Source organism: Staurois parvus, unplaced genomic scaffold (assembly GCF_062004578.1).
Source record: "Staurois parvus isolate SC_StPar_1 unplaced genomic scaffold, SC_StPar_1.0 ptg000105l, whole genome shotgun sequence".
NCBI classification, from domain to species: Eukaryota; Metazoa; Chordata; class Amphibia; order Anura; family Ranidae; genus Staurois; species Staurois parvus.
The window spans coordinates 5,363,220-5,376,873 of NW_028317901.1; the positions used below are offsets into that span (position 1 = coordinate 5,363,220).

The following is a 13,654-nucleotide window of genomic DNA, read 5'->3' on the forward strand; positions in this document are numbered from 1 at the left end:
GGGTCACCCAGAAAAATGGTATCCCTTTGGGTATACATAGGATTAAGATATGCTTTAAGCTGCATATGTGAATCTTGAAAAAAAAATCCCCACAATTACACATTTTAAACAAAAGTGAAAAGCAGAATTGCAAAAAAGAATTTTTTTCTCTTTTGGTTTATATGTACCTATTCTGTCACTTTATTTTATTGACTTTGAACCATTGCAAAGTTCTGAAATGGATAAGGTTCATTGTGCTGAATAATACATGATGCAGTAACAGTGAGATACCAGAGACAGGGCATTGCTGACTTATTAACAAAACCTGAGTGGCAATTCAGGGTGTATGACAAGACCGGAATACATGGAGTTATAAGCAGCTGTTTACACTTGGAAAGGAGGCCTGTCACAGCCATGCAGTCTCATACCCCTGTATGTACTCTTGTTCTACTCACTGTAGACCTCTTACATAGTTGTTGTTTCATAGAACAAAGATGACCAGCTGCAAGTTATAGGGAATCTGAAGACCATCTCAATGGCATCTAGCAAACTGCTTCTTGCTGCAAAGTCTCTTTCTGTGGATTCTGGGGCTCCAAGTGCCAAGAATCTTCTGGCGGCAGCTGCGAGGTGGGAGAAAGCCGTCACCTTTTTGTTTGTTTTATATCTCAGTGCTTTTTTTTTATATATATATATATATATATACTTTTCCTACACATGAGAATGTTTCTATATCTCCTTTCTCAAACCAAAATTCTTTTTTTCCTTCATATATTCATCTTTCTTTTCTCTTGTTCATGCTTCTATGCAAAACTGTCATTTTATCTTCCATAATGAATAAAATATTAAAGCTTGTCTCTGTGTGAACAGAATACCAGTATGCACATTGTAGTTTCACAGAAATTTTCTTTGTGTGTTTCCAGGGCCGTGACAGAGAGCATAAACCAACTGATCACTTTATGTACCCAGCAGGCTCCAGGACAGAAGGAATGTGATAATGCTCTGCGTGAGCTGGAGGTCTGTTTTCTGATTTTAGACTTTGATATGCGTCTAAAGACTTGATATTTATGCAGTACCCCTATCTCTTTGCTGAATTACTGCTATTAAATTGATTTTAATTTTTTTTTTCGGTTCAGATACATCTAATCATATATCGGATTTCATTTCACACAGGACTTTTCACTTTGAACACAAATCGTTTCTGTCTCCTTTTTTCTCTTTTCAATTGAAATCACATTATGCTGGAAATATGTCATTTAGCTATGTGAGCTAATTGAGGAGATTATGAAATGGGTAATATAGCTACAATTTGAAAATTCCTTTTTAAATTATATGAAAATAGTAGTTCATAATACCAATAGCCGGCACACCACAATATCTGTTGCAGTAAGATTTTGGTGAGTTTTAGTCATGGATGGAGTTATGCCTGCTTTGGCTGTTTATCTTCTTAGAATGTGTTGCTTGTTTTTTTTTCTTTCAGACAGTAAAGGGCATGCTTGAGAACCCCAATGAGCCAGTCAGTGACCTTTCATACTTTGACTGCATAGAAAGTGTGATGGAGAACTCGAAGGTAATGTAATGCACATGTATTACAGAGATCACAAATTTACCTAGTCTGATAATAAAGTTTGTGTCTTGTTCTACTACCCTTTTAACAGGTTCTTGGAGAATCAATGGCAGGAATATCTCAGAATGCCAAAACAGGAGACTTGCCATCCTTTGGGGAATGTGTGAGCGTAGCATCTAAGGCTCTGTGTGGTCTTACAGAAGCTGCTGCCCAGGTGAGGTTCTAAGTCCTTGTCATATGTTAAGCAGGGCTTGACTTGTACTGATTTTGTGGGCAGATATGTAAAGTACAGCTGTACTTCTAGTACTTGGTTGCCCCAGGTTCTCCGATATGTGCATTTTCCTTGGTACAACCCAAGCTCTTCTTAAAAATTCTGGAACCAGTTCTGCTCCCCCTGCACATACATACCACAGTCTCCATTTATATTTGAGACTGATATGAGACTTGTAATGCCTTATGCACACTGAGCATAAAAAATGCTGCTTACATAGGCATTTTGTTTGTTTTTTTCTTTCAGCCTGCAGAAGCAGCTCTATTAGCCAATGTGTCCATACTCATTTGGGCTTATACAAGCACATTTGAAGAGGAGCATTTACAGGCTAAAAGAAAAAAAAAAATCAAAAGTGCATTTTTGAGAATAGTTTCAGGCAGAAAAAATGCTTGACAAACACACAAAATCAGCTTTTCGGCATGTTTCGGGATTTAAATTGATAAAAGTGAGAAATGACCATAGGGAAATGTTTTTGTAGAAAAACAAAGCTTATAAATGCAAACACTCATGAACGCCTATTTAATACGAGCCATTATGAGTGTTTTTATGCCAGAGGTTCTGTCATTTTTTTCAGGGACCTTGTTTGCATAGACCCTAAAGGGTGCTATGAGAGAGTATCTTGCTCTAAAAAAAGGGTACTGCATTAGGAGTACATGTCCTTAAAACTGTATTTACATTGTTGTGGAGCATTACCCCACATTATGGTGCATTGCATTAAAGGGGTTGTAAACCTCAGGCATGAAATATGAAAAAACATATCCTTCTGTACTGTGTATACATCTATGCTTCTCTCTTCTAAGCTCTGAGTGTGATATCTGTATGCTGCCTCTTCCTCTGTTATCAGCATGACTCACTTCTGTCAGCTTTTCCTGACACCTGTTGCTAAAATGGTTAAGGGAGGAAGCTGCAGCACTGACTCATATCCACATCTGTGCTTGTTATCTGTACTGTGTGAAGGGGGGTGTCGCCTTCCTTCCAATCCTGGCTCAGAGCTGTCAGCTTTGTAAAGACTTCAGAGCCTTGCCCCCTGATGCTAGAGCAAAGAAGAAATTACACACTGCATTTACAATTTATGTAGGAGGATTTGTTTAATCTCTGTGCTTCACTGGAGACTAGCCATTTCACTGGGTATATGTAACTGTTTACTACCACTTTAAGTCAGCCCTTTATATTTGAATGGGCTGCTTAATGCACCAAAATACAAGAATAATTTGGAGACTGCCAGGTTATACTGCCACATACAGGAGGATTGGACACTGGCAAGGAGAAAAATTGTGGCCAGCCCATTATAACCCCTCCCTGCAAAGAAAAGCCTAACCCTTATTTGCTAGCTACCTTTTTGTCTTTTCTTCAAATAAGATTATTGCTACATTGCTGCTGAGATGGTTTCTCTGCACAGCTGTGCAGGTCAGCTTTTTCTAAACTTGATTTTGGAGTGTTGTACCCAGATCCCACCTGACAGGATGTGAGGAGCTTTCCTGGAACATCACTTTTGTGCACTGGGCTGTGCATAGTGGTACTTTTCAGACCTACATTTAATGTATTAGCTGCAAAGTGCTCTCCCAGTCCAGCCATGGGACAGCCCTAGATATGACCCTGTCACTTTGTGAGTGGACTGAGCTTTTGGAGCTTCCTCGTTATTAGGAGCTCAGAGTGCCTTTTTTAAAAATCCTATATCAACCGCAGAGGTGGTTAATACTCTTTGGAGCTGCCCCGGACACCCACCCTCATCAAGATTTGCCACCAGGAGCAAGAGTGTGCATATTCTCTAGCAGAAGAATCTTGGAGCTCAGTCTGGGAAGGCCAAGAAGGGTTCATTTTGTTACTTCTAGACAAAAGCCTCCTAAGCCAAGTCCAAGCTTTACTTCCAGTCCATCCACAAATCCTGTGTTTTCAAGTCCCCCAAATACTCAGATACAATCAGGTCCATAAATATTGGGACATCGACACAATTCTAACATTTTTGGCTCTATACACCACCAAAATGGATTTGAAATTAAACGATCAAGATGTGCTTTAACTGCAGACTGTCAGCTTTAATTTGAGGGTATTTACATCCAAATCAGGTGAACGGTGTAGGAATTACAACAGTTTGCATATGTGCCTCCCACTTGTTAAGGGACCAAAAGTAATGGGACAATTGGCTTCTCAGCTGTTCCATGGCCAGGTGTGTGTTATTCCCTCATTATCCCAATTACAATGAGCAGATAAAAGGTCCAGAGTTCATTTCAAGTGTGCTATTTGCATTTGGAATCTGTTGCTGTCAACTCTCAAGATGAGATCCAAAGAGCTGTCACTATCAGTGAAGCAAGCCATCATTAGGCTGAAAAAACAAAACAAACCCATCAGAGAGATAGCAAAAACATTAGGCGCGGCCAAAACAACTGTTTGGAACATTCTTAAAAAGAAGGAATGCGCCGGTGAGCTCAGCAACACCAAAAGACCCGGAAGACCACGGAAAACAACTGTGGTGGATGACCGAAGAATTCTTTCCCTGGTGAAGAAAACACCCTTCACAACAGTTGGCCAGATCAAGAACACTCTCCAGGAGGTAGGTGTATGTGTGTCAAAGTCAACAATCAAGAGAAGACTTCACCAGAGTGAATACAGAGGGTTCACCACAAGATGGTAAACCATTGGTGAGCCTCAAAAACAGGAAGGCCAGATTAGAGTTTGCCAAACTACATCTAAAAAAGCCTTCACGGTTCTGGAACAACATCCTATGGACAGATGAGACCGAGATCAACTTGTACCAGAGTGATGAGAAGAGAAGAGTATGGAGAAGGAAAGGAACTGCTCATGATCCTAAGCATTCCACCTCATCAGTGAAGCATGGTGGTGGTAGTGTCATGGCGTGGGCATGTATGGCTGCCAATGGAACTGGTTCTCTTTTATTTATTGATGATGTGACTGCTGACAAAAGCAGCAGGATGAATTCTGCAGTGTTTCGGGCAATATTATCTGCTCATATTCAGCCAAATGCTTCAGAACTCATTGGACGCTGCTTCACAGTGCAGATGGACAATGACCCAAATCATACTGCAAAAGCAACCAAAGAGTTTTTTAAGGGAAAGAAGTGGAATGTTATGCAATGGCCAAGTCCATCACCTGACCTGAATCCGATTGAGCATGCATTTCACTTGCTGAAAACAAAACTGAAGGGAAAATGCCCCAAGAACAAGCAGGAACTGAAGACAGTTGCAGTAGAGGCCTGGCAGAGCATCACCAGGGATGAAACCCAGCGTCTGGTGATGTCTATGCGCTCCAGACTTCAGGCTGTAATTGACTGCAAAGGATTTGCAACCAAGTATTAAAAAGTGAAAGTTTGATTTATGATTATTATTCTGTCCCATTACTTTTGGTCCCTTAACAAGTGGGAGGCACATATGCAAACTGTTGTAATTCCTACACCGTTCACCTGATTTGGATGTAAATACCCTGAAATTAAAGTTTGACAGTCTGCAGTTAAAGCACATCTTGTTCGTTTCATTTCAAATCCATTGTGGTGGTGTATATAGCCAAAAATGTTAGAATTGTGTCGATGTCCCAATATTTATGGACCTGACTGTATATCTGCTTTATATGGGGGTTCTGCCCACTTACCAAATTGAGGGCCATCTGTTAGCCTTTGCAGACATTTGGGCAGTCATCTTCTCATATGCATTGAAACGGGAGGTAGCTTCCAGGGGCTGTTAGCTAGAAAACTGTACCTAGCCCCCTCCTCGGTTTATTACTTCCAACCTACTTGTGTTACTGCACAGATTAGCAGATCGCCATGCAATCCTAGCAGGTCTGCTGTATCTCATTGCCCCAGTCTCTCTGGAAAAATGGTTTCAGGGTTATACCCCAACCTGTTAAGTTTCCAAACCAGAAAGGGACATTTGACCTATCTTTGAACTCTATTGGGGTCAGACATTCCACATTGAATCCAACAGTTTTGTCCTAGCCTCCCTTCATAAGGAAAACTTTGTGGTCTCTTATGGACAGCAAGGACACTTACCTGTATGTTTCCATCTTTTCAGCGCATCAGCAATTCCTTTGCTGTGAGTCCCCAGCACTTCCAGTTTGTGACCCTGCGATTCAGCTTATTTTCCGTGCTTCAATTCTACAACAAATTGTTGGCTTCTGTGGTAGCCTTACTGTGCAGATATTTGGATAATCTCCTGTTAAGGAATCGTCTGGCACAGGTTCTGGGGGAGGGGGACATATAGCCCAGACCATCCAGACTTTGCAGGGGTTCAGCCGGGTGTTGAACTTTTTTGAAGTCTGCATTAAAATCTACTGATTGTTTGGAATAACTGTCTTTTTTTGTAGACACAGCTCAAGTCAGAGGTGTTTGTTCACTAGAAGGAACCGCAAGCTCTCCACTGTCATTTTTGGACTTTTCAGGTCAGGCATCAATGACCAAGTTGTCCCTGGCTTGGGGGCTCATAAATCCTTCCTTAGAGTCAGGGTAGTCCTTCTTTCTAATCTTTTATGAGATCTCCAGGATGGACACCATCCTGTCTGTCTGCGGAGGGGTCCTGGTGATCTTGTTAATGCCAGGGATTTCAACATTAGATGAATTTTGTCTCCCAGCCAACAGTTTGGAAGTTTGGATAATCTGGCTGTCCCTGCAATACTGGACATCCCAACTTGAGGATCATCCAATCTCTATTTAGTTGGATTGTGGAATACATCAGTCATCAGGGAGGAACCAGAAGTCTCTCTGCAGCAAGAGAGGTAGAGCATATCCTGCCTTGGACAGAATATCACATACCCGCGTTGAGCACTGTTTGGCAGGCAGACTTCCCCAGTCTACAGCGATTGGACCCAGGGGAGTGGTCACTACATCTGGAGGTGTATTAGGACCTTTTCCACGGGATGGAGGTACACCTGAACCTTCCAGCTTGCAGATTCTGCAACAAACTGGATGTTTTTCTCCAGGTAAAGAGATCCTCAGATAAAAGCAGTTGATACTCTCTTGGCTCCTTGTAATTGATACAGCCTGTACTTTGATTTTCTTCCATTGAAACTTCTTGAACAGAGATGGAGTGCATTCCAGTGCTCCTCTGCTCGACTGGCCTAGATGGATGTGAAATTCCACGTGGGTGAATACTATATGGGCTCTTCCATATTGTATAGCAAGTTTAATAGTTAAAAAGTAAGTAGGCAACTCACATATTTATAGTGTCAAACAATCTCATATTAGAAGGATGTCCAGGCCACCTCATCGCTGCAATAAAGTTATGTCAAGGTAGGACAGTGGGTAGCGCTGGAGAGGGAGGAGAGCTCTGAGCTGCAAAAGCCCACTGTAATGTCCGAAGCAGTGGCGCCGGCGTCTGACATCATAGAATTGCGACACGTTTCTGAGCATGCGCATGGTTCGGCACAGACCAGCACGCTCCTTTGTCAAGCATAGGATGCATTATGAATGAGAGCCTTATATGGGAAACAGGGAGGAATGGTGGATGGTGCATATGACAAGGGAATGATTGGAACAGGAAAAAGTAGTGAAAGGGGAGGTTGACAGGGTAATGGAGACAAACGGAATGAGTGTCGTGTGAATACATAAGAATTACATGAGAAGACGTGAAAATAGACAAAAATAATACATAAAGAATACTACATAAAAAGTAAGCATATGATGAAAAAAAGGATGCTAACATTTGGTTAAAAATACGATAGGATCAATATATGGGGAAATAACACAGATGCATACAGTATATAGAAATAATAGGTAAAACTGTGACAGAAGAAATGATCTGATATAACTGGCAATACATAACATGGCATACATTTTATCAGCATGGGTTTTATGAGCATAGAAAAATAATAGATATATACAACAATATCCCAAATTGTTATATGAAATGTGCATAAATAACATATTGATAATGATATTTCATTATCAAAAATTAAATAAATGAGAATACGGGAAAAATAAAGGGGGTAGGAAAGAGGGTAAAGAAAAAAGGGATGAGGAAGGGCTGCTATAATTTATAACGATTAATACATATAGATAAGATAAGGAGGAAAAATATACACAGGACAGGATAATGTAAGGAGGAAAAATATACACAGGACAGAATTAATCTGTCCTGTGTATATTTCCAAATTGTACATATAGTACTTACTAAAAAATCACCACCCACGAGATGTAGAATGTAGACCACCCACAAGAAGAAACCTGTAGAGGAGGACAATGTTATTATTATACTTAGAAATCGTAAATTGTGTATATGATGCCTAAAAATAATGGTGGTGGTAACTTGCACAAGGATAATAGCTGTTATAATATAGTTGCTATCTCCAGTTCCTCATTAAGGCCAGCTGGAGACAGGGTGTCTAGGGCATAAATCCAGAAGGTTTCCCTCTGACAGAGCTTATGAAAATACTCCGCATCAGGGAGATAGCCTCAATGACCCAGTCCCGTAGTCCAATGGTGGATTTGTTTTGGACCTCTGAAAAATGTCTGGGAACGCTGCGCTTATCTTTTCCTCCTTCAAAAGTCTTAATAAATTCAGTAGATAGGGAATCAATTAGGCAACGATGCTCACCAAATCTGGTGCAGAGGGTCCGAATGTTGCAACCTATGTACAGGAGACCGCATGGACGTGAGGCAGTAGACTCTATGTGGTCTCCTGTACGTGGCCTCCGCTCCAGATTTGGCGAGCATTGTCGCCTAATTGATTCCCTATCTACTGAATTTATTAAGACTATATGGACTGCATATTCCGTGCATGTTTTTATTTCCCTGTACAGAGCTCTTCCAGATTATCCATTGTTCTTCTGTTCCAAGGACCGGTTTTCCACCCTGCTTCACGGTTGCTTTCTTTAGCAGCATGTCTGTTGAAGCCAGGGTTCTAAGAGATGGGCAGCTCTGAATCAGTGATTTCTACAAAAGCTAGGAAGTCTACTTCTGACAAGGTCGATCACCACATGGGGAATGCATACTTTGCTTGGTGCAAGTAGAGTAACTTTTCTTTTCAGGTAAGTCTCCAAGGAATGTATCCTGGCCTTCTCGAAAGTGGCGCTGGACCAACATTTGTGCATTACCACCAAGGGTCAGATCTTAACATTTGCAATCTTGTTCCACAATCCTCTGCCTTCCCATTCTTTAAGACCTACAGCATGTGTACAGTGTGTCTCCCATACAGCTCCCCCAGCATTCTCCCTTTGTAACTCTTGGAATCTAAATTTAGTTCTCTTAGCACTTTAGAGACTGTTTTAACCGATGAGGGATATTCCTCTTTCCACTCTCACAAAGTTGCGTTTCTGGTTGCAAAGTCTCCTACAGGAACAAGGTGGTGTTGAGGCTTAGAGGTACTTTCCTAAGGTAGTTCTAACCTCAGCCAGAACATCATCCATTCCTTTGGCAAGTTTCAGCTCATTAGGGGAAATCTCCCTTCATTGGCTGGATATACAGTGCCTTGAAAAAGTATTCATACCCCTTAAAATTTTCCACATTTTGTCATGTTACAACCAAAAACGTAAATGTATTTTATTGGGATTTTATGTGACAGACCAACACTAAGTGGCACATAATTGTGAAGTGGAAGAAAAATGATAAATGGTAAATCCATATGTTAGAATGGCCCAATCAAAGTCCATACCTAAATCCAATTGAGAATCTGTGGCAAGACTTGAAAATTGCTGTTCACATGCGCTCTCCATCCAATCTGACTGAGCTTGAGCTATTTTGCAAAGAACGGGCAAAAACTTTACTCTCTAGATGTGCAAAACTGGTAGAGACATACCCAAATAAACTTGCAGCTGTAATTGCAGTGAAAGGTGGTTCTACAAAGTGTTGACTCAGGGGGGCTGAATACAAATGCACGCCACACTTTTCACATATTTGTAAAAAATTTTGAAAACCATTTATCATTTTCCTTCCACTTCACAATTATGTGCCACTTTGTGTTGGTCTATCACATAAAATCCCAATAAAATACATTTAAGTTTTTTTGGTTGTAACATGACAAAATGTGGAAAATTTCAAGGGGTATGAATACTTTTTCAAGGCACCGTAGTTTAAATAGCGTGGGTTAACCTCGCAACTACTGCATCACATTGGAAATCTGACTGCATTTTTTAATGGTTTTCGTTACGGTGGAACTTGCTTCTTGTTCCATAATTTCTTGGTGGCTTAGACAAACCATCATTCAGGTTTATGAGTTTAACAATCAGGTTTCTTTTCCCATTAAGGTGCATTCTACTAGATCTGTGAGCACTTCTTTTGGCTTTTAGCATCAAGCAAATGTTTCTCAGATATTCAAGGCTGCCACCTGGTCTTATGTTTACATGTTCTGTTAGATATACCAGATGTTGGTTCAGGCCTCATCTGATGCTATGCTTGGAGGTGAGGTCCTCCGTAGTGCTGTTTGGGTTGCAGGCAGGCCCCAGTTCTGTTTATTTCCTGTTTACATTTTTGTTATTTCAGTAAATGCATTTCTTTGAGTTCACCAGAGGCACCAGTCCCACTACTCTGCATTTATGATCGTGCTCATGATACTGCTTTGCCATAAAACTGAGGCATGCTAGGAGTAGGAGAGGTTTTACTGGGCTGGCCATAGTTTTTTTTGTTTTTTTTTATCTTGCCAATCTCCAGACCTTCTATAGGTTGCAATATAACCTGACAGTCTCTGAAATCCTCTGCCCCAAGAAATACTTTTTACAATAAATGCAAAATTCCCACTCACTACAATGCATGTGTTTTACCATTCCTAGCGGTGTGCTGTAGCACAAGCACATTGATGAGGTGCATTGGGTGCTATTAAAAATGAACTGCACCACAGAGCACCAACACACATAATGCACATGTTCACGTGTTAATACAGTGCAGCAATGTAAACCAAGCCTGGATCTCCCCCTCAGCACTAATTGTATGAAAAATAAATTTAGTATCAAATGCTCAGGAAGTGGGTAAATGATGCTGGATGCCATTCAGTCAGCTTGGAAGAGGACCTAGAGAACTAGGTAGAGCAGTGAGTCTAAGGTGGGGGTGATAAGTGCTGTGAACAAGGTGAGTATTGCAACGAGAGCTAATTCTTTTTTTAATATGAAGCACCCTGGCCATTTTATTTTGTTTTTTTATTTGAACTTGAGAGTTCTACCAAAAGCTGAGCTGCATTGTACATATGCTTTATCATGTTACTTCTGGTTATTTGCAATATTTTCCTCTAAAGTAAAATGTTTATATTTTCTACATTAAACTTCAGCACCAGCATATGCTTAAGTTTATTTTGCTTCCTTGCCACGCTGTTCAGTGCCAGGAGCTTAATAACAGGTACTCATGGGTATGGAGGTGGTTGTCGGGAAAAATTGGGACAATTAGCTGTCATTGGGAAGGTCATATATCTGTGTAAACTATATAAAATAAAGAAAGGTGAGCGCACTCCAGTGAGCGGCAAATGCACAAAAAAGGAACTACAAGCCCTTCCAACCAGGATAGAAACAATATAAGTGCAGCGCTACAAATAACCAAATGACAATTATATGCGGTCATAAAATATAGGAATATCAAAGATGATAAACAGTTCAGTGATGGGGGACTCTCAGGGAGTATAGGTGCAATCCAATCCCAGGAATAGATAAATTGCCTGCTTACCAGAAGCGCAATTATAATACGCATGTACAGGTTACATGTAGCCGGGGTCCCATGTAGGCGCTGCTTTATAGTACCCAGATGGTCCGTCGGTGGTAAGACGATGCTGGCCTGGTCGGATCACACTGCTCCTTGGATCCACGCAGAGAACCTAAAAATGCTGGGGCTGAGGTATGGGAACTCAGTGCCAGATATAAGGAGTAAAAATACTCATAGTGTAGTATGTTTAAAAATTATTTATTAAATCCAATACGTAAACCCTAAAAGTTACAAAACGCATGCCTGCAGCCTGTAGCCAGTATAAGCAGCTTGAAAAAAAGATTCTATACACTGACCAGTGAGTACCAAAGGTGGGCCGCCGGACCTCCTGACCCTTCGCACGCCTTGACGTTACGCCGCCGGGCTGTAGCGCTGCACTTATATTGTTTCTATCTGTGTAAACTATGCCTCTGACAACTTCAAGCATAAACAGGGCTCTCCTTTCTCTCCTGGTGACTGAACAGAGTAGCATGCAAGCAAAAGTAATTAAGTGTATGATTCTAAAGAGTTCTGCCTTACAGTTTGCCTGTTGCTTTGTCCTGCATGGGCAGAACCACAGGTTCCCTGTAAGAAGCCTTATGTTTGTGATTAGTTTGTGTGGTTTACATTATGTTAAAGCAGAACTAAACTCTCTCAGTCACCGTTAACTAATTTTAATCCTTTTGCTACTAGCATTAGTAAATAGATAGGGAAGTATATCAAATTTCTTTAAATTTTTTTTTTTTTACATTTCTTCAATTACTTCCTATATGGTTTAAAAGTCTTCATAGCATTTGTTTTTCTTTCAGCTGAAGAAGGGGAGGAGGGGCTTTCTCAGCTAAGCACACCCTACTTGCCTGCTTGCCAGGAAGTCCTGGATGGCTGTAGCCAGGAATGCTAAGGGGGTGCTTTTCAAAGTGATTTTGCAGCAAAATAAAGCATGGAGATATGAATGATGGGGCAAGTTTGCTTTGAATTAAAATGTATTTAATAACATTTTAGGTATGTGGTGCTTAGGTACAGTTTAGTTCCGCTTTAAAGACAATTGGATTTTGTAAAATAGGAACCAGAAATTGACTTCTTGTATGCCATCCTTTAGGCGGCCTACCTCGTGGGCATTTCTGACCCCAATAGCCAAGCTGGTCAGCAGGGGCTTGTTGATCCCATTCAATTTGCCAGAGCCAATCAAGCCATCCAAATGGCATGCCAGAACCTAGTGGATCCAGCCAGCAGTCCATCTCAGGTAAGTGTCATTTGGACATTCATTGATGCAAACAAGGTATTTGTTTTCCTTTTATTGAGGAAATCAGTGTAAGTTCTTGCAACTTGCTCTGATTCAGCATAAACCATTATGTTTTAATTAGCTAAAGTATAATGAGAAAAGTATGGTAACCCATTGTGTTTTATTATGTAAGCCTGTTTTTTACAATTTTGTATTATGTCTTTAAAGTCTGTTTAATCTATGGCTTTTTCAGACAAAACACGTTTACTTTTGTTTGCTGTTTGTATGTATGTAAATTTGCATGTCTATTTTGCAAGAAATGTTTGTAAATGCAACACAGGATGTTGAGGTCTTGTTTGTTGTTGGCTCTGTCTATATTTGTCTGCTTGTTCTGTAGGTTCTGTCAGCTGCCACAATAGTTGCCAAACACACATCCGCGCTGTGCAATGCCTGCCGCATTGCATCTTCCAAAACAGCCAATCCTGTGGCTAAGAGGCACTTTGTCCAGTCAGCCAAAGAGGTGGCGAACAGTACTGCCAACTTAGTGAAAACTATCAAGGTAATTCCACTGATTTTGTTTAATTACACTTTTATACGTCTGTTAGGACTGTAAAACTGTAGCTCAGCTATTCATAAAGTATACCTCAATTGTTACATTTTATTAAACCATATTTCTAAACTTCTTTTAAGAACAGAGCCTCTATAAATTAGTGAAATAATGAAATGATCTATATGCTTAGCATACGTCGGTGCTAAAACCTATTATAGGAAATCTATAAGGAAAGAACATTGATGGCTGCCAATGCCGACCTCTTTTAAATACTATTTAACCTGGCTGTCATGCAGATCCAGTGGCTTTTGTGTTTTTGAATCCCTGACCTTGAATATGTATGCAGATAAGAAGTTCTGAGTTCATTCTTTCCAGTCTGGATGCTTATTTCAAGTCTGTATGTTACAGTCAGGCAACAGGGAATCCTAGGTCAGCAGTGCCAGCCCCTATATCTCTCTCACTAC

General features: G+C 40.6%; 1 protein-coding gene across 6 annotated transcripts in view; it reads left to right on the plus strand.

The window, feature by feature from the left end:
• The window catches only part of TLN2 (talin 2), a 307,615-nt gene that overhangs the window by 245,991 nt on the left and 47,970 nt on the right, over positions 1 to 13,654 (plus strand). For 5 of the 6 annotated variants that reach the window (XM_089671420.1, XM_089671426.1, XM_089671424.1 and 2 more), the window contains 6 exons: positions 467 to 606; positions 900 to 993; positions 1,457 to 1,546; positions 1,635 to 1,757; positions 12,518 to 12,661; positions 13,038 to 13,199. In XM_089671420.1, the coding sequence (XP_089527546.1) occupies positions 467 to 606; positions 900 to 993; positions 1,457 to 1,546; positions 1,635 to 1,757; positions 12,518 to 12,661; positions 13,038 to 13,199 (753 nt within the window). The remainder of the gene's footprint in view (positions 1 to 466; positions 607 to 899; positions 994 to 1,456; positions 1,547 to 1,634; positions 1,758 to 12,517; positions 12,662 to 13,037; positions 13,200 to 13,654) is intronic. The other variant, XM_089671425.1, reaches the window with a different exon arrangement.